General features: G+C 50.2%; 2 protein-coding genes across 2 annotated transcripts in view; one reads left to right on the forward strand and one right to left on the reverse strand.

The window, feature by feature from the left end:
• The window catches only part of ANKS1A (ankyrin repeat and sterile alpha motif domain containing 1A), an 88,788-nt gene extending 83,467 nt beyond the window's left edge, over positions 1–5,321 (forward strand). The window contains 7 exon segments of the mRNA XM_009888323.1: positions 1,092–1,256; positions 1,621–1,746; positions 1,928–1,999; positions 2,439–2,525; positions 2,902–3,039; positions 3,757–3,927; positions 5,202–5,321. Of these exon segments, the coding sequence (XP_009886625.1) occupies positions 1,092–1,256; positions 1,621–1,746; positions 1,928–1,999; positions 2,439–2,525; positions 2,902–3,039; positions 3,757–3,927; positions 5,202–5,321 (879 nt within the window).
• An 8,237-nt stretch (positions 5,322–13,558) lies between these two features.
• The window catches only part of TCP11 (t-complex 11, testis-specific), an 18,046-nt gene continuing 11,379 nt past the window's right edge, over positions 13,559–20,225 (reverse strand). The window contains exons 2-9 of the mRNA XM_009888324.1: positions 19,713–19,845; positions 18,867–18,987; positions 17,910–18,130; positions 17,422–17,558; positions 16,523–16,743; positions 16,024–16,208; positions 15,398–15,561; positions 13,559–13,797 (exon numbers count right to left, since the gene is read on the reverse strand). Coding sequence (XP_009886626.1) covers positions 13,559–13,797; positions 15,398–15,561; positions 16,024–16,208; positions 16,523–16,743; positions 17,422–17,558; positions 17,910–18,130; positions 18,867–18,987; positions 19,713–19,845 — 1,421 coding nt within the window. The remainder of the gene's footprint in view (positions 13,798–15,397; positions 15,562–16,023; positions 16,209–16,522; positions 16,744–17,421; positions 17,559–17,909; positions 18,131–18,866; positions 18,988–19,712; positions 19,846–20,225) is intronic.

The raw sequence follows: 20,225 nt of genomic DNA on the forward strand, positions 1-20,225 counted from the left end.
TTGGGAGTGATTGGAGTTTCCCTGTCCCAAACATCTGGTCCTTGCCCTGCTGCAGAGCTCTTCCCTCTTACTTAGATCACAAAGGCTTTTCAACCAAAACAGTCGTAGCTGAAGTGAGCTGGGCTGCTGTGCCCCCTGCTTGCTGACACTGGATTTTTTAGGAATGGGGGTTCAGATGTTAATAGAAAAAGGGGAGTTCACGCTGGTACTGCTCAAGGAGTGTCTGCTCAGGAGCCGGGAGGGTGTCACATACAAACCCGGCGCCTTCACCCCCTGCTCAACCGCCCCCTTTTCCGACAACAAAAACCCGGACGGGGCAGCAGCCAGCTGAGGATCCGCGCTTCCCTGAAACCTCCTCTTGAGACCGATGGGAGTGAAGGCAGAGCTGTTGGAGGGGGGGAGAAGAGGTCTTTGGTGCAGCATCAACTGATTGATATGCCGGACGGGGAGGCTGCGTAAGAGAATGGGCCATTTGCAGCATTTCCTGGTGCTCCAGCTGGTGCCATCCAGCGCCTGGCTCCGGCGTGGGGAGCGGAAGGACGTCAATGGCAAATTAAGCAAGTCCGTTGAATAGGACTAATGCGTGTTGCAGCTGTGAGCTTCCCGCATTGTCTGCCCGGCCCGTTGGCACGTACAGGCAGCGAATCTTGCCTGCGGTAAGAGCCAGGCTGTCAGGCATCTGGGCTGATCTCTCGCCGGGCTCCCAGGGCTTTTCTCCTGGGGTGGCTGATCGTCAGCGGCTTTGAGTGCTTTGCTCAGTGCTTTAGCAGAGCTTGTTCCTCTATGAACACCCTGCCCGCAGCTCAGCGTGTCTCCTGCCCTGCCGGGACGAGCTCACGGGAGGTGGAAGTGTGCTCGGCAGAAAGGGCTGCATGCCTGCCCAAAACCGTCCTGGAGCAAATCGGGGGTGTCACATGGAAAATAAATGGTGGGATTGATGACACTGAGGCAGGAGCCTGCAGAGCAGGAGGTGACCCTGTTAACGCTGCTCGTTGTGCCCTTTGCGTCGGATGCTGTGAAGGGGAGTGAGGGGTGGGCACGGCTGCAGCACAGGCTGACCCGGGACGGTTGGTGGCCTCTGCTTGTTTCAGTGCCAGGACTTGATGTCCCAGACGTCGTCGCCCCTGAGCCAGAACGACTCCTGCACGGGCAGATCTGCCGATCTCCTCCTGCCCTCCGGGGACACCGCGAAGAGGCAACACGACCGTGGCACCGAGGTCGCTCCCTACTCCAGAGCTGAGCGCTACAAAGCACAGGTCAGTGGGTGCTTTTATGTGTCCTGGGGACCCCTCGGTGCAGTTCAGCGCAGGCTCCCCTCTCTCTGGAGCCAGCGAGGCGTTAGGATGCTGCATGGAGGGCCAGAGAGCTGGTCAGGGACAGCTTCCCTCAGGCATTAGAGCCAGCAGCTCACTTGTGCTCAGTCTCACCTTGAAAACGGGTGACTCACACTTCCATCAGCGCTGGCACCTTCGCCGGGCAGCGTGCTGCCTCCTCCCAGTCCCTGTGGGATGTGGCCATTGCGCCCCTCAGTTACATCAACCCAAAGAGCCCTCCTGAGATCTGTGTTTCAATCCACATTGGCCCTGTTGTGGTTTCACATCCATGTTTCTCCCCTTCCAGGAGGACCGTCGGGAGTCAAAGCTGACCCTGCGCCCCCCCAGCCTGGCTGCCCCGTACGCCCCAGTCCAAAACTGGCAGCATCAGCCGGAGAAGCTCATCTTCGAGTCCTGCGGGTACGAGGCCAACGTAAGTGGCTTTTGGCTTGTGGGGGTGGTGAGGATGGGGAGGGTTCAGGGCGCTGCATGCTGAGTTGTCACACTTCTTCCCCCTCCCTGGGTGACCTGTCCCTCCCCAGCCAGGGCTGCTGGCCGCCGGCGGGGCCGTGGCACCGCTTTGGGTTTGCCTCTAACATCTCTCTTCCAAACAGTACTTGGGCTCCATGTTGATCAAAGACCTCCGAGGGACAGAGTCTACGCAGGACGCCTGTGCCAAGATGAGGGTACGGAGGCCGCGGGGACGGGGGGATTCGCTCACAGCCTGTGGTGGGTGATGCGGAGAGGGGAGTGGGGGGTCTCAGTGAAGCTGCGGTTCCCCAAACCCTGCGGGCTGCCCGTGTGTGGAGCGGGGGCCCAGGCCGTGTAAGAGGCTGTGCTGCTGTCGCTGGTGAACTGCCCCTCCCCGAGCACTTCTGCCCATCGTTGGAAGGTCTGTGCGGGGGGAGAATGGGCGTTCTCACTGGGGAAAGGGGTGCTGGGTTTGCTTCAGATCCCCCTCCCCTCTGCTTCCACCAAGAGCAGGCTTTCCGCCTCCTGGTCCAAGACCCCCAAGGGCTGCCTTTGTGGGGCAGTGGCCTGGGGGTCTCTGGGGTGGGCCGGGACGGTGGTGACGAAGGGACCGTTTATTCATAACTGGTCACTTGAATGTTCTTGTTCCTGAAGAAATCCACAGAGCATATGAAGAAGATCCCGACCATAATACTGTCCATCACGTACAAGGGGGTGAAGTTCATCGACGCCTCTAACAAGGTGAGCTTCACATGCCTCGAAGCTGGTGTCTGGCAGGACGAGACCTACAGTCCCACCTGCCCGGGGGGCTGCAGGTCATACCTAGCGGCTCCAGAAGCCACGGCTGATCCTGAGGAGCACGGCTTCTCGGCACTGCGGGAGAGCACCAAGGTGGCGATGGTTATCTGAATGCCAAAGGCTGGGCAAACCGGCTGCTTGTGGACCATGCTGCCATTTATTCCTACCATGGGAGGGAGCTAGGACCGGTCTGGATGGGAGACCCCCCCTCTCTCTGCCTTGCTCCCTGGCCCCAGCACATGCTTGCCGCGACCACCGTTTGCCGGGTGTATTTGCCATCCCCAGAAGGGTGACAAGTGCTTGTGGTTGTCCCCGGCAGAATGTCATTGCTGAGCACGAGATCAGGAACATCTCCTGCGCTGCTCAGGACCCCGAGGATCTCTGCACGTTCGCCTACATCACCAAGGACCTGCAGACCAGCCACCACTACTGCCACGTCTTCAGCACCGTGGATGTGGTGAGTGGGTTATCGCATCCCATCTCCCAGCGCGCTGCAGCCCTTTGCCATTCACTTCATCACTCAGCTGTACTGGCAAGTCATAGAACAGGATCTGGTCCGTTCTAGGTCTCTTTTACCTGTTTCTACCCTAAAATACTCCTTTCAGACTCCTGGCTCTAAATGCTTTTACTTTGGAGCTCTGTCGACAAAGAGAATATTTGTCTGGGTTCATTACTGCAGCCTCCAGTGCTGAATAAAGCAGGGCAGGAGTTTTTCCCTCCTGGGGAATATGCCGTGAACAAAACCCTAATACGCTCTCAATTATGTTGAGCGTAATAGGCTGATTTAACAGCCTTTTAATTCACTGAGCATGTGGAAGCATAACTTGCTTTTATTCTGGGGCAGAATCAGCTGTACGAGACATTTGGGCTTTTTCTCTTTACAACGCAAAATGCTGCTAAACTGCGATGCTCACGGGGCTGTAGCAGGCTCACGGGTGGCCCCACCGGCGGGGGCTGTGCAAGCGTGGAGGCGGCTTGGTGCTGGCTGCCCCGCAGGGCAGGAGCTCAGCAGCTTTCCCAGGGATACGGCAGGATGCGACCCGCTAACGGGAAGGCGATGGGCTCTGCCGAGGTCTGCATCTCCAGAGCAAGCTGCGGAGCACACGGACTCTGCGCAGGGCGAGGTAGCTCATGTGCTTCTAACGGCTTTGTGTTTTCTGTGGTCTCCCCAAAGAACCTGACGTACGAGATCATCCTCACGTTGGGGCAGGCGTTCGAGGTCGCCTACCAGCTGGCCCTCCAAGCCCAGAGAGCGAAGCCTCTGGGCGCTGCAGCAGGAGAAACGATTGAAACAAAATCTTCCAAACCGGTGCCTAAACCGCGAGCCGGCATGAGGAAATCTGCAGTACGTATGTGCGGGCCGGGTGCGATCTGCATGGTCCGAGCTGGGATTTCTTTTGGGCACCACACGCTTAAACCTCCCTCTTCGTGGTGGGGAGAGCCGGGGTGCGGACACGGTGCTGGTAGCTTCAGGCACCGCTGCTATTGCAGTGTCCGCGGCTCTGCTGGCAGTCCTGCTGCGCGTTAGGGCTTCCCCCGGTAGGATGAGGGCAAGCAGAGGTGGACGTAGCCCGGGTGGGATGGGGGCTAAGTGCGCTGCTGGGTCCAGCACAGCTTCCGTGTGCAAACCCTGCAGAGCCGCGGGAAGGTCAGTAGGTAACCTGCCGTTTGCAGCAGGGGCGTGAGTGCCCCTGTAGCCAAAACCAGCCAAGACTGGAGCTGCTGAGGAGCAGGGACTGCTGCATAAGCCGTTGCCTTCCTTTAATGTCTCCTTTTGTCTGTGTTCTGCTTGCTCCCCCCGCTCAGGTGCCGCTCCCTCCCGACACTCGCTGTTGTTACTGTCACACCTGTACAACACACCGCCCCTCCTACCTGCCGCTGCAGTCTGTTAGTCCCGGAGCTAAGGTCTTTACCCTTCTTCCTGCCATCTTCCATTACCAACCGACCCGGGCTGCCCCAGCCGCCACCGGCCCGCCTGCCTCCCCGCTTCCCGCGTCCCCTCCTGTGGTCCCGTGTCCTGCCTCGCTGCTGTCTTCCCTCCCCGCTCGTTCCAGGGCCGTGCCGTGGGCTCAGCTGAACCCCAGGGACAAAGCGCTCAGATCCGCCCCCGCTGATGGAGAGTGGCAGCTCTCAACTAACTGCGTTGCTCTTTCTGGTGTTGTTAACCTTCCTGTAGGATCCTGATTTAGGAGGACAAGATGAAAGAGCCTGGCTTGGTCGGGAGAGTAAATCACATGGGAGCTCACCTGCCAGGAGCTGTCTCCCTCTCTCTCCCTCTGCCTCTTTTACTTTATTTTTTCTTTAGTGCCATCTTTATAGCGCTCAATTTTTCACGCTTGTTTGCGAGACGAAGTGAAGCTGTCGCTAACGGTAATAGGGGCTTGCAGCCCTAACTCAGGAAGTCATCTCCGGGTGCTGGGTTGAGGCTGACGTGGCTAGACATGTTTTAGCTGTGAAGGACTCAAATGCCTCCCTAGGGAGAGCTCTTTCCCCGCACACGTGCACGTTTTTGGGACGGGCATTAGGCAGAGCAGCAGCCGCTCCGTGCTTTGAATCCCCACTCGTCCTGTCCCAGAAGCGCAGGGGACCTAACGTGCCCTTTCTCTCCTTATTTTCTAGCTGGAGCCCCCTGAAGTGGACCAAGACTCCCAGTCTCATGCCAGTGTCTCCTGGGTCGTGGACCCCAAACAGGACTCCAAGCGGACCCTCAGCACTAAGTATGAGACCACTATCTTCTAAAGCAAACACACCCCGTGTCCACCTAGTCTAACCGTGCCTTTGCGATCTGATCTGTCTGCTGTTCTAAACTCCCTCTTCCTCCAGCTGCTCGCACTGAGCCCCGCGTAGGCACTACGTCAAAGGCAGCAGCACTTAGGAGACTGTAGACTTAAAACGGCTTTTGTACCTGATCACTACTGAACACTGTGAATTCTCCTTACTCGGAAACAAGGGTAACGCGCTGTTAGATATCTGTGAGGTGGGAGGTGCAGAGGGATGCAGGCTGGGGGAATCGGAGATGTGGATCCAGGAAGCCGCCTGCCGTTTTCACGTCTTTCCCCTCGCTCTGGCACTGTGAATCCCTGGGGCAAGGTGACACTCCCCAGGCCTTTTTTTCTATTTCACCTTCTTATCCTTGGACTGATGGAGACCTCTTGTCTCTGCGGTGCACGCACTCCCTCCTCCTAGACCCTCTTCTTCCCGACTGAGCCACGGCTGCGTACTGTTCCAGTGAACTCACCCCTCTTCTTACCTGCCATTCGAGTCGACACTAACCACTGTGATGCTCTCTGCAAATAACACACGTTCACTAGATTTCCTCACGGGGACCCTCGCCCACCATCTCTCCCCTCGAAGCCTGGAGCAGAAAACCTGCTCTGACGGGAGCACTGGTTTGGGCCGCGTGTGATCGTTCCCACTGTGAGCTCTGTCCCCTCTCGGAGATGCGGTGCGGTTTTGGTTGCATGCCTTTCAGTCCCTTTGTAGGATTTCTTTTTTTCCCCCCAGTAGTCCTTCTGTTTACACTCACCAAACTTCTCGTGAGCTATGGGCATAGTTCTCACTTGGCAGATTGTAAAGAGGTTAAGCTTTTAAAGGCACATGTTGTGAGCCCCGTGTTGGGAAGGGAGGAAGGGTGTTTGAGCAGGGCTGGATGCTGCGCTGGAAGAGCTCTGATAAAGCAGACGGAGCTCTGCTGTGTTCAGCGCATTACTGCACTTGCGCTTTTTTTTGCTGAAGGGAGAAATGTGATTGAAATCAGTCTGCTGCCCATCCCAAAGCGTGTTTTCAGTCCACAAACCATTGCACAATGAGGGCTATAGGGATCTTGAAACATCTGTCGCCTTCCATCCTCGAGAGCGAGGATTTCACTTCGAGATGGCTCCGCGCTGGGCACCGCTGCCTTTCCTGCCCGTTTCACAAGTGCGCGTGCTTTTCCTCTGGGAGAACATCCCCATTTCTCTGTGTATCTCAGTATCTCAGTAGAAGCAGCTTTTAATTCCAGAATGTGACTGGGAATCGTTTGTATGAGACCGTAGGGCACTTGGCACAGGTTGGAGAGGAGCTGGGACAGGTCAGGGAATGCCATACAGCGGGTCAGGACCCCGCGAAGTCCCCCGCGAGCCATCCGTGGTCCTACCGCTGGCTCCTTCGCTCGCGTTCGCAAAGCTCAGTGAGGTGAAACTGAGGAGGAGGAGGAGGAGGTGTATGATGTGATGACTCACAGTGCTGGGAGGCAGGACTCCTGCCCCAGTGCTGCTTCTCCCTGACGTGCTGTGTGCCCAAGCAACTTTGGCCTCTCTTTACCTCAGTTTCCCCGTGTACGGGCTGGGGACGTTCTTACCGCCCTCCCGGGGGTGAGAGCCTCGCTCCGTTTGCGGAGCAGTTTTAAGACCCTTTAGTGAAAGACGCTGCGACTTCCACACCGTGGCAGCAAACCCCCGACGCTCAGCCTCCCTCTCCTGACAGAGGAAGTACTTAATTAACTCGCACAGACGAGCAAAGCTGCGTCAAAGCTGCATCTCGGACCCCCACCAGCTCCTCGCAGGCAGCGGCTGTCGCCCCTTGCCTGGGGCCAGCAGGAGAGGGGCTGCAGGTAGCTGGGCTGTACGGAGCTCACCGACGTGGGTGTCTGAACTCACCGTGGGTTTTGCATCTTGGCAAAAGTCCCCTCACAGCCCGGTTTTGGAGAGCCGGTGGTGATGGTGGGTCTGTGTTAGAGAGCTGTGAAGAAAGGTGGGTGGCAGCCACCCACTCACCTCTGCCTGACGTGTCTCGGTGGAGATCTTAGACCTAAGTGGGGGAGAGGGTGCACTCGGATCCCAGTAAAGCTCCATTTCCAAAATAGCTTTTAGAATTTTCCCCAAATCTCCCTTCATGATCACCAGTTGGCATCAGTGGGGAGGGGGCAGAACAGCAGCCCTGGGTTATTTGCACCTGGTATTTGGGGGCTAGAAGAAGCTTGCCGGAGTTTTGCTGGGGCTTTAGAGCTGTTGCCTCAAAGCTTCTGTTTCCCCAGGCTTGCGGTGAAATCTGATGTTTCAAAATCTTTATTTAGCTCTTTCTCAGGAATGAGTTTGATAGTTTGATCTCCCAAGTCATTTGTGCCTTAATGGCACGGAGCGGCAAACTGACTTCAAAATAAGGGCCAGGCTAGTAAGAACCCAAGTGAGAGAACTAAAAGGATTGTCTTAAAGCAAAAAAAAAAACACAAAAAACCAAAAAAGAACAAAACAAAAAAACCCCACACCAAACCAAAAGGGAAGGCTCAGTCTAGTACATATATTTCGTATGCCATGGAGCCAGTGCTCCTCTGCATAAAGACCCCCAAGGCAGAAGTCGCACTGCAGTTGCCCAAAGTGCTGCAGTTGTGGGCAGCACACTATTGCTGTGTCTGAGGTGCTCCGAGCGGTTGGGTTTGGGGTTGATCAGCATCTTTCCAAGCTGTAGGAGCGCCCCGAGGGTTTCTATATCCTTCAAAGAAAAACTGAATTAACGATAGCGGCAGTAGTGCAGTTTCTATGTGTAAGTGTTTACCATGCAGTTGCCCCCACGTACGCCTGACTTTAGAGGCTCTGAGCTCTTGCGTCTCCCCCTGCTGTCGGCTGGGACGGGCAGGTTCCTCAGCACCTTCTAAAACCGGGTCACTGGAGCATGTGCCTTTCTAAGGGTGACCGTCCAAACCCCACTGGGCTCACAGGCAGCCCTGCCTGAACTACAACGCTTCCGCTGTGTGTCCATAACCCTCACGGTTGCGTCTCGTCTCCTCCTGGCCGTACGCCTCATCTTTCCCAGCACTTGTTTTTTGTATGACTCGGAAATCATTCATTCCATTATCTTCCTTTCTGTTTGCCTCTGAAAAGCTGATCTCCGGGCAGCTGTCTCCTACCACGGAAATGTAGTAACGGGGCAGAGACCTAAGAAGCAGTGGCCTGCTGACGCGAAGATCATCTCCATCTGGCACTGGTGTCTGCCTCGGAGTGGGTGCATGGCTGCTCGGTGGGGGCTCCCAAAGCAGAGGGGGGAGAGGGATCCCAGCCACCGGCTGAGAAAAGCAGCTCTCTCCATCATTTCTAGCAAAGGAAAGTTGAGACTTCCGAGGCCGAGAGCGATGTCACCTTTTCTAGTTTGAGACAAACGTCTTTCGACCCGTTTCTTTTTTAACGTGTGAGCAAATCCAGTTCACGGTTTAAATGTAGCACTGCAGTTTTTTGGTGAGGGAAAAAAAAAAAATTACCCTTATTTACCGAGAATCCACACAGTCCGGCAAGGAGTCCGATAGAAAGTCTTAGCAGTGGGAGTGGTGTGCGCATCTCTAACGGTACTTAAATTTGCTTCAATTCCGGGTGAACAGTAGAGAACGCCAAATTCTTGGAAATAACTTCCTCCAGTGTGAGAAGCCTTGCAGGGTAAGTCTGCATCCTTTGTTTTCAAAGCTACTCTGCGCTTTTATAGCAAATGGAAATAACTTAAGGAAAAGAGTCTGTCTGCAAAGGATCTTTCACCCCAGAGTGGTTGTGGCCAAGTATTACCGATGGTACAAAGCTCGCTTCCCCGACAGAGAACTGTTGCATTGCAATACTTGACATTTCTATGGCAAGGACACAATTTCTTCCCGTTTCCGCACTGAATACCTGGAGACGACGCCCTTCTCCGGCCTCTCGTGCACCTGTCTCGTTTTTAAATGCAGTTATGCCCTGAAGGGTTGGGGTTGGGGTTTTTTTTTTAAAGTATATTCAATTGTGATTTAGCACTTTTTTTGATACTAGCTCATTATTTAATTAGTGCAACAGTTTCAGAAGATGAACAAATACGGAGTTAAATTTTGGGCATTACACTGAAACAGTCCATCCCTGAGGATAAACCGTATCAGCCTGAGGATGGCTTGGCCCCCATCAAAGTCCAGTATCCCCAAATACCACCATCTCGAAGGTGCTGTGTGCTTGCTTTTCTTTTGAATTAGCAAAGTATTTAACATAGTTTTGGCTGTGACTGATGTGTTTTCACAGTACTGTTCCCCTCAAGGGAGAGATGTTAAAATGGTTGTGATTTTTAATGCTTCAGACGCGGAAATGTAGCGCAGCACGTTATAATCTCGACGGGCATCGTCGTGGTTGGGGATGTGGTACCCTGCTGCTTTACTAGAATGATGTGCCCAAATAATTTCTCTTTAACTCCAGTTGCTGCTGTATGTCAAGATTTCATTTAGTCTCTCTAGCCGCTAAGGCTGGGAGAGAAGTGAACCGTGATCCCAAGGGCATAGACCTGTAAATGATTAGAAGGGGGAAGTGGAGATTTTTTTTTTTTTTTTAAGTTGATGAATTTAGGAAACCTAACATTCCTTGTTATGCATATGTTGCAATTCATACTGGTGTAAGTGTAAATATTTGGTGTGTTGGCAACAAGTCTTTTTGGAGAGATTGCAAATTGAACCTCTGCTTGGGAGGAGGGACACCTTTCTTTTTTTTCATTTGTTTTTGATGCATGAGCTTTTTGAAGGTTGGCTTGGAGGTGAAGTGGTGATGAAGACTCCAATCTTCAGGGGACTGGGCTTGGTGACCCTGGTGGTCCTTCCCAGTCCTGTGTGTAATCTTATGGTTGTCTTTAGTGATCCAGCAGTTCTTTAGCCAGAGACTCTCTCTCTCACTTCATAGACAAAGCAATTGTTTTGGCAGTGCATCTCCCCTTTTATTTTGATGGGGTTTCTCAAGGTACTCACGTGCTGGAGACTGATCCTGGACCATGCCAGTTCACTGCCTCCCAGTAATCCATCCATCCCACAGTATTCTGGCTCTTCCTCCCTACAGGGTTTTGTGGTATCTGGAGGAAAGCGCCCTAAATTTCTGGTGCTGAATATGACTTTGAATCAAAATGCATCTGCTGTATTACCTGCCTGGGAAAAAGTGGTGCTGCCCTGGGCCTCGTTCCCCTTTTTAAGGACAGATTGTATTTTACAGACCTTGGTTTGTGCATGGCATTGAGTCCAGGCTGAGAACTCAAGATAGGGAAACGAAGATGCAGAGTTGTCTTTTTTTTACATAGGAGGGGATGATTTTTTTTTCCCCCAAATTGAAGCTGCTTTATCCTTTTTAATTTTGTATTTACAAAAAAAAAAAAAAAAAAGAAAAGAAAAAAAAAAGGCTTATTTTACCTGTTCGGCTATCTTTGAACTTGCTTTGGGATTGTTCTTTTTAGAAGAACTTATGCAACTTTTGCGGGGTACGTGCCTGTCCCCCTCCCAGGGAGAAGATAGGGCACCTTCCAGGATGTACCTCTAGTGAAAAGTCTGTACCTTCACGAGGCTGCTGAGACACAGACCAGATGCCAAATAGTCCCTGCGAACACGTCCAGTGCTGTGTGCAGCTGAAGTGGAGTCAATCGCTTTAACGCTCCTTCTGCCCCACTTCAGAAGTTTCTAGCAGCAGAATTTCCCCCAGCTTTCTTCCGCTCGCATCCTTTCCATGCAATCAGATCTTTATTTTAGAGCAAGCACAGTGTTTGCAACGCTGTCTTGTTGCAAAAGGTTTCCCTTTTAGGTCTCAGATCAGCATTACTTACTGCATTTTCTTAATTTTATTTTTTCAAAAGGAAGTAACTGTGCTGCTCTTGCAAAGTTGATCTCTAGCTCAAACATTTTTTTTTTTTTTACCCATGGAAGAATAACCTGAGATTCCCTAACAGGGCAGAGAACAGTCGAGTTCAGTTTGCAATGTAGACATTTTTGCTAATTGTGATGTATGGCAGTGGGACTGATTTGTAATACAAATGTTATTTAATCTGTCTGTATTTTGATACTTGAATTTCCTTTTATTTCCTGTATATACAATTGTTAATCTGTTCAAATTTGTCTGGATTTTAAACATCTTGTGGTACCAAACATAACCAATCTGTGCAACAACATAGACTGACCTCACTACAACAAGGCGAGATTGTAAATATTCCTGGGCTTCCAGCAGTCGTTTTGTTGTTTTCATAATTGTACAACTTAGGACAGACTCAATTAATAAACAAACTTAGACACACATTTACCCTGTTGTCACTGTGACCTCAGTGTTATACCAAAGTCTCCTGGTCATCTGTGTTAAAGCAATGCTGTGCTCGTCCTCCTCTAACAGACCTGCCCTGTGAAGGTAAGAGAAAAGGGGTTGAGGGCAGGCAATTGCGTGGTGTTTAATTAATTAGCTCAGTACCTGTACTGCACTTGCACTTCTCTGCTTTGGAGATCTGAGGAACAAGAGAAGGTGGAAGGTTGTATACTGAAGGCAACCATATCCTGGGCTGCAACAGAAGTGTGGCCAGCAGGGCAAGGGAGGGCATTCTGCCCCTCGACTCTGGTGAGACCCCCCCCCTGCTGTGCTGCCTCCGGCTCTGGAGCCCCCAACATAGGAAAGACATGGACCTGTTGGAGCGGGGCCAGAGGAGGGACACAAAGGTGATCAGAGGGCTGGAGCACCTCTACTGTGAGTACAGGTGGAGAGAGTTGGGGTTGTTCAGCCTGGAAAAGAGAAGGCTCCGGGGAGACCTTATAGCGGACTTCCAGTGCCTAAAGGGGCTCCAGGAGAGCTGGGGAGGGACTTTTTACAAGGGCATGGAGTGATAGGACGAGGGGGAATGGCTTCAAACTGGTAGAGGGGAGATTGAGATGAGATAGTAGGAGGAAATTTTTCCCTGTGAGGGTGGTGAGCCCCTGGGGCAGGTTGCCCCGAGAAGCTGTGGCTGCCCCATCCCTGGAGGTGTTCAAGGCCAGGTTGGACGGGGCTTGGAGCAACCTGGGCTGGGGGGAGGTGTCCCTGCCCAGGGCAGGGGGTGGCACTGGGTGGTCTTCAAGGTCTCTTCCAACTTAAACCATTCTGTGATAACGTAGGAGCTTTGCGTACAGATGACGTGCTATGGTTGTGGAAGCAGAGCACAGGACGCTGACGAGCTGGGAGCAATCCCGCTGTAGTTCTTTGGCAGCAGAGAGGGGGCTTGTGGTGTCCCGAGGCGTGTGGCCCGCAGGATGGGGAGTTGCTGGCTGCTGAGCACTCGCTTTGGTTGAAGCTGCTCTTTTAGCAGTTTGTCATAATGACCCCAAATATTAAATACTAAATTATTTTGAGACAAACTAATTTATGCATAAAAGTGCACCCACGTGTTCTGTTAAAGATAGACCTACACCTATAGCACAACAGTCTCCAACCGCTTTGTGTACATTCTCCACATGGTGGTGAGAAAAGCTCCTTTTTTAGCTTCACTAATGTACATCTGCAAGGCTTGTTCCACTGCGGACTGTCAAGACCCTGATTTACTCACGATAAACACTAAAATCACTTTTCTGCAGCACATGGTTCATGAAAGAACTGTAACAGTTTGGGCAGCCATTGTATATAGCATTTACTGAGCAAAGATTTTTGGCTTGCCAAGAAGTAGGACATTTTCATTACATAAAATTAGAACAAGAAATCCAGACATTTAAATACAGGTTAAAGTTCAGATTTTCATGTCAAGTAAAATCTGGCTGATGTAAAATACTAAATACACCAGGGGTTGCTAAATTTATACCATATGTTCCATTTCTAATAATTCAGTAAGTCAGGTTTTCAAGCTAACATTGAAATATATTGAGCAGTTTTAATGATTTTAAATACCATGTGGCTTTATCAAATGCAAACAGCGTCCCTGCGCTGTGACTAACGCTTCAGCAAAGTAGGTTACAGGCCCGTGGCAGAATTAACACCTTAAATTAAAAAAAGCCTAAGCTGCACTGCAGTTTTATGAGCTCCACATCTCGTTGCCTTCCCCACCAAATACTTTTTTGGGGAAAAAAGCCACTACCTTTTGTAGTTGATAGGTTTATTCAGATACTGACATACCAGAGTCACTTCCCAGTAGCAATCCTGGCCCCGGTGGATTTGTCTGATTGATTTTTTACAAGCTGAAGCATTATTTGAGAAACTGTTGGAGAATGTATTCCACCCCTGCCTGGTACGTGGTGAAGAGGATCAGAAAGAATCCGTCCCTGCGTCTGAGTCTGGTTCTGCGTTTGGGAGAAGAACCTTCTTGAGAATTGCCGAGTAGTAAGGTCCAAACACCTGCCTGTTGTGGTGGATCACGCTTCCAAACCTGCGCCCAACTTCCAGCAGCTCTTCCTGAATGGGCTCAAGGCCCTTTGGGAAATCTTTTTGAGAATTCTGTCCATCAGGGGAAATGAAAAGGCTGAGGAAGGAATGAATCCGCTGCTCTGTAGGGAGCAAAAGCATGAAAACAAAAAAATAACTGGACAATGAACCTTTGCACAGAAAGCTTGCCTTGAGACAAAGGCTTCCTCATGCAGTCAAGAGCGGATCTGAGGACAGCCGCATTGTGGCAGGATGGTGTGGACAAGTAACGCTCTAGATCAACTCAGGGACCCAGTGGATTAATGTATTCCTCTTCCAAATACTAAGCAGATGAAACAGCACCCAGCCCAGGAACCAAGGTGAAACAGTGTGACACAAGGAGAGTACTCCAGTATGAGGTGTGCTTGCCTTGTTTTCACTTTGCCCTGGGTAACGGTGTCTAACGATGGCTGTCGCTGGGGTACTGGGCTGAAGGACTTAATCATCAGATCCTTCAAACCTAATGTTAAAGTGGAGCAGGTCAACAGTAAAGATTTTTCACCCACTCTGAGAGTTTCTGTACTGCATTGAAGCGTCAAGCATCTTAGAAGTGTAATGGAATATAGAACTTCAGAGCCTGGGATTGCCGCAGCAGCATTTGGAAATTGAAAGCATTCAAGAAACCTCTCTGAGGAACACAGAGCCAAGATTCAACTACCTGGCTGCTTCAGATGTTCTTACGCTTGAAGTGAGTATGTGGAAATCCAATGTTGATAGTGGCCAAGAGTGCAGGCAAGACACAGGGTGGATTTTTAGATGCGGGGCGGGGGAAAAGCTGTCTAGTTCTGCAGCTTCTAACGCCACACCATCGGTGAGTCATTGCCATCACACACTGCCCAGCCTGTAGTTTATCGAGGTTTGGTTTAGGCTATTAACTCAGCCTTCTGAATTACATCAAAACAAAATAGCCTGCTCTGACATGGAAAGAATAAACTCAAATAAACAGTGTGGTGGAGTCCACACGGGCTGGGAAGGATACTTAACTAGATGAAGAAGTGGGCAGGAAGAGCCTCACCTTATTTTCATAGCTGATAAAAGCTAGTCTTCCATGTGGAAATAATCTTTCCTGTAGTGTACTCGCTGCCTGTGGCACTGCAATCTGATGCGGAGTTAGCGTTCAGAGTACTAATAAAAGGTCAAAATAACCAGCTCTTATCCAAACCATTTGAATAAATATTTTGATGGAGCAGCATTATAGGGCAGCTGGTTAGCTGAATACCAAGCAGTGCACTCCCTAGGGATAAATATTATTTAAAGATCTTAGCGTGGTGCTTTACTACAGCCAGTGATTAAGCTCTCGCTCTACATCTTAGCCTGAAGATTGCAACACTACCTAGGAACAGATCTTGCACTCGGGCCTGTTTAGCTTTTAGCAAGGATGGGAGGATTTAAGAGATATTTCAAAGCAATTACTGTCTGGGAGCGTTTCAGGGTGGAATAGGAAAATTAAGGCAGTTTCAAACCCAGCTTCCCTGACCCTCCTGTCCTGTGCCGACTATGTGGAGGGGCCAGAAGCTGAACTCGGCTCCCACCCTCATGCAGTACTGCTCAGCGCAGGGAGTTTGTTGGTACCAATCCTAGACCCATCCTGCACACTGCAGGGTCATTAGCCTAAACCTAACTTGTGGCTTGCAAGTGCAAAGTGTCTTCAAGGCTGAGTTAGACATAAGGTCAGAGACTCACCGATGACGTGCCGGACTGCGTTGCCCTTGTCCGCTATGCTTTTTATCTGGCCTTTCAGGGAAGCACATTTGTCAGTGGTAAAAGCAGGGTACCCCAGCTGCACGAGAGTCCTACTGACTTCCTGGAGCACTTGGTCGCTGATGTCTTCTAAAGCTGCTTCACACCTAAATCATACAAAGGTACACGTGCTGCAGCCACGACTCGCATTGGTTGGGGAAGGGGGTTGCAGGCACAGAGCAAGGAGGGAAGTCTCTCCACGTGCCTGTGGGGTGTCATTGCAGCCAGCTAGCACAGGACAGCCAACATTCAGCCACAGCTCTGGTCCCTATTGCAAGTGAACTAAGCTTCCCTTCCCTGCTCTTTGGTGAGCAGGAAGCTGCCCTGCGGCAGACTCATCTGAAATAGTGACCAGCATCGCTAATTTTCCCCTCTAATCAAGAAGGGAGTTAACTCCCAGCTAAAAATGCTGGCTGGCTTTCCCCACCCCTTGCAGTAGACCTGGCTGCTATTTGGATCTCAGATCCTCTTCTGCTCCTGGGGGAGATTCCTGCTACTCATCCTACAACCAACCAGTGCCTGCATATTCACTCTTCTCCTTCTAGAAAGGAAAACTCAAAGTAACCCACCTGGTACAGGACAGCCCTTCCAAGAGGACCTTTGTTACCCGTTTCAGCCTAGCTACAAACCCAGGTGAGCCAAATAAGGTGCTTCCACACATGCCACTGGTCACTAGCAGGACTGCAGCTGTGATAGTAAGCTGATTCACCTGTGCTTGTACTTCCTGCAGTCGGCCCTGATCCATAAACAGTGTCTGTGAACAGAAACCAAATCAGGCTGTGGGTGTAGGAACAGCAGCTGTGATAAACGAGCAGAGCTCAAGCCATGGAGCAGGGCTCTAACATCCCCATGAAGCTGAGCAGAAGGCAGCTGCCTGGCAGCAGGGAGGTTTAGTTTTGTGAAAAATCCAATTTGTTTCACATAGGGAAAAACCATGTGTAATGACACATGGTGTAGAGGAGACAGAGTTTGGCCAATTCTTTCTATAGAAGATGCAGAACTGCTACACTTGTTCATGTTGTACAGCTTCATAAAAAAGCTGTAAAAGTGTTCAAGCCCTTCTCCTACCTCAGGGTATTCCTTTTGCCCAGGCTCCCAGCAGAGCAGATTCATGTATCCTCGATTTAGCACGGATGTGAGACTTGGCACAGTTGTCCTACTGCTGACAGCCCCCCGTGAGCATGTGGTGGGTGAGCCACTGACTGCAGGGTGGGGTGGTGGCTGTGAAGAGGACACAGACACTTCTGCTGCTGCTTTGCACAGCCACGCTCTTGTGTAATCCAGGCTATCTGCAATGGGGTAACAAAAATGGATGTTTGCAAGAGCAGACTGGTGAGGCTAAGTCAGTAAGAAGCAGGTATGCTATACTGCAAGCTGAAGGGGATGTGCATTTGGAAGGTGAAGGCATCGTGCTGTCTCCCGGTACAGTGGAGAATGGTTTACACCATCACTAACATACAGCATCAATGTCCTGTTGCCAGGGCATGGGGTTAGGCTACTAAGACTGGTATCTGGAGAACATTATTTTTCATAGAGGATTTCAGTCTCCAGGAAGCGACTTTAATGGAGTCTGATGAAAGAGAGAGGCAGCCAGAGAGAAACCTGCAGCCTAGCAGAAGAGATGTCTACATCAAATGCAGGCTCTCCTCTTTCAATATGCCTCCTAACAACATTTTGCTCACTCCCCTGAGGATCACAAGACACTTTAAAATTGTGAGAACTTACAGTTCCTCATGAGAAAGCTATTAGCTCTGTCTTATGCACGCAGAAACTGAAGCACACTAAGTAACTTCTTTTCTGCAAGGTATGTTAGTGAAGAGCCTTGAGGAAGGGACCCAGGAGTCCTCCAACTTTTAGAGGCATTTCTCTCATCTCTTGCTGAGCATGTAATGAAAGCATCAGCTTTGGAATACTAAAAGTTCCCTTTTAGTGCTTTAATAGCTCCTCTACCTTCCCCACTGACTTACTAGGCAGTTTATCCAAGAGTTCCTGGAATTTCTTCCGTTCATACTGGACGGTGTGGTCTTGCAAGTGGGTGCGGATGCTCTGGATGGTAAAATTCAGCATATCCATTTTCATCAGGCCTAAGACCCGGAAAATCTCCCTGCGGTGAGACACAGTGATTTGAAGTTTTAACGCTGCAGTTGGGGGCATTTTAGAATGCTGAGAAAAGGGAATTCAGATCCTCAAATTTGGTTCCATTTTCTAACAAAAGGCTAATTGGAGTGGATCCTAAAAATTATTAGATAAACCAGATTTACTTCACTAAACACTCTTTTACTGCCTAAATTGCAGCTGGGCAACAGGAAGATGTCTACACTGAAAAAAAAAAAAAAACAACTCAAAGCCTAGAATACCACAAAAGGGTCTTTGGTCCAGGGCAGTTTCCTCTTAACTCAGTGTTTTATTGTTGAAGGCTCTACTGGTACACCAAGGTGGAGTCAGCATCACTCACCTGAGGAGTTGAGCTGGGTCTGTGAGGCTCTGCAACCCTTGTACTTCCTCATCTCGAATGGGCGCACACAGCCTTGCCATTGTGCCAAGGACGAACATGGTGAGACCGCGGATATCCAGAGCCCCATGCTCGGCCTCCTGTCTAATCAACTCCATGTCTAAGGCCTCTTCAATTTGGCTTCGCAGCTGGTGGTGCCGAGGCAGCAGCAGTGATAGCAGGGCCTGCCCAAAGAAGCAGCAGTCTCTTTGTGGTCCAAGAACGCGACAGTTCTCCAGAGTTGCTCAACAGGAATCAAGGCTGGCCTAGTATTGAGACTAAGCTAACTACTCAGTACACTAACTGTGGAACACACAGTCCCTTTAAGGGAACGCTTGTCTCTAATGTCTCACTTCAGGATGTCTGGGTACTGTTTCAAATCTTGCAAAACCTCCTTTACTGTCATGCATGAAAAAGGGAGTTATCTGTTTAGAGCCTAATGGGAAAGCATAGATTGAAAGAGCAAGCTATACACACCTTCATCCCCTGCTAAGAACTTATGTTTTATTGCTAAACCATGTTCTTATTCACTACATTGTCACTTAAATAGCAGATACAGCTCCTCATACACCTAAAGAGATGTCTTTATATGCAAAATTACAGTTTTTGTTTGGCAGACGCTATACTGGGAATGGCTTATGGCTGTCTGTTACTATACCCAACAGTTCCAATAAAGGCTTTCCATCCTTTTGACAGAGTAGCTGTTTTAAAGACCTGGGACCAGAGAATGAGTTTCCTTCTCAGGCAGGTTTTAGAAGGTGCAGTTGTGCAATTTGTGTCTTCCTATAAACTAAAGGAAGCCTATTTTCTCCTCCCTCTTACGTATGTTCACATAGGAATATTGGATGTAAGGGGTGAGGTGATGATTCAGAGAAGGCTAATTCTAAGGTAACCATCTTCCCTGGTTCAGGAACAGCTCACCTCTTTTATCTCCTGCAGCAGCTGGATTGCCCGAGTGTAGTCTGGGGGACTCGCAGAGAGCTGTTCCTCCAGGCTGTCCCAGAAGGCTTTGTGCAATGTCTCTTTCACTCTGTTTTCCAGGCTAAGAAAGAAGAGAGGGAAGGGGTTTTATATTAACATCAAACACAACCTCTCAGTTTGATGGCACCATTCCTCTCAGCTTTCATTGCGGTTCAGGTCTTTGGACATTTTCTTCTCTAAGTCTTTACTCCTGTCTGGCAGCAATGCACCTCACCTTTCCCTAGCTCATGGAATCTCTCTCAACCTAAATATCCTGTTCTTCTAAAGTTGAACTCCTCCTTTCAGCCCTGTTCATAAAATGCAGCACTTCACCCCTCAGCTAAGACAGGTTAAAACAGCATAGCATTTTTCAAGGAAACTCTCCAAGTCCTCAAAGAAGATCAACAGAACATTTTTCTAGCCAGTGCTTGTTTTTGTAATGAGAGATTGTCAGTCACTTAAACAGATCCTTAACTAAAATACTGACACCTCAAAGATGATCTCCACTGAAAATCCTGCTTCGTTTATGTCAAAGTCATGGCTTACGCAGCTGAAGCCTCCAAATCTTTCAATGTCAGTGAGTCATATCTGACACTCATCATATTTAAGAGCTTCATAGTAAATCACAAAGCAACAAATAAATAAAACAAGCTCCAACATATTTTTTTTATTATTTCAGGAGCTATTCTATTTTCTTGTTCCTTCTACAGTCAGATCCAAACCCACCTCCTTCCCACATTCTCACAGGCTTTCTGTAATGTGGCAGAAAGAAACCAAGCCTGAATATATATATATACACACACACACCTTTTTGGGGAGAACCTGGCTACTTGCAGTTTGAAGTCACCGTTGAGTACAATTTCATGCGCAATGGCCAGCTTGGAAATATCATCAGTTATTTGGTGTAGCTGGTGTGCGGAGAGAGCTTGCAGAGGCCTGGCTGTAGAAAAGCAGAATAGTAAGAGGAGTAAGAGAAGGAACACCAACCACAGCCTTGTGAGAGAAGAGGGTTTAAAAAAATTACTGGACAGCTTTTTAAGTGACAAAGTGAAAACGTGCAGCTTGGCCTACAGACAATATACCACACTTTCTGTGCCTGTAAAGGGATCTTTCTCCTCACCAGCGCTCCCCACACCCGCCCGGCGGCGACCGAAGCCCCCCCGGGGGCCGCTCCCACGGAGCGCGGCTGACACCTAGTGACGGCCCGGAGCGCCGCCGCACGGCTGAAAGCGCCGGTACTCCACTCCCTGTGAAATATTAATATTTAACCGCGTTTAAACACCGGCGGCAGGGCTGGGGGAGAACCCCGAGCTTCCCCCC

The sequence above is a fragment of the Charadrius vociferus genome, unplaced genomic scaffold, assembly GCF_000708025.1.
Source record: "Charadrius vociferus isolate BGI_N301 unplaced genomic scaffold, ASM70802v2 scaffold266, whole genome shotgun sequence".
In the NCBI taxonomy this organism is placed as follows: Eukaryota; Metazoa; Chordata; class Aves; order Charadriiformes; family Charadriidae; genus Charadrius; species Charadrius vociferus.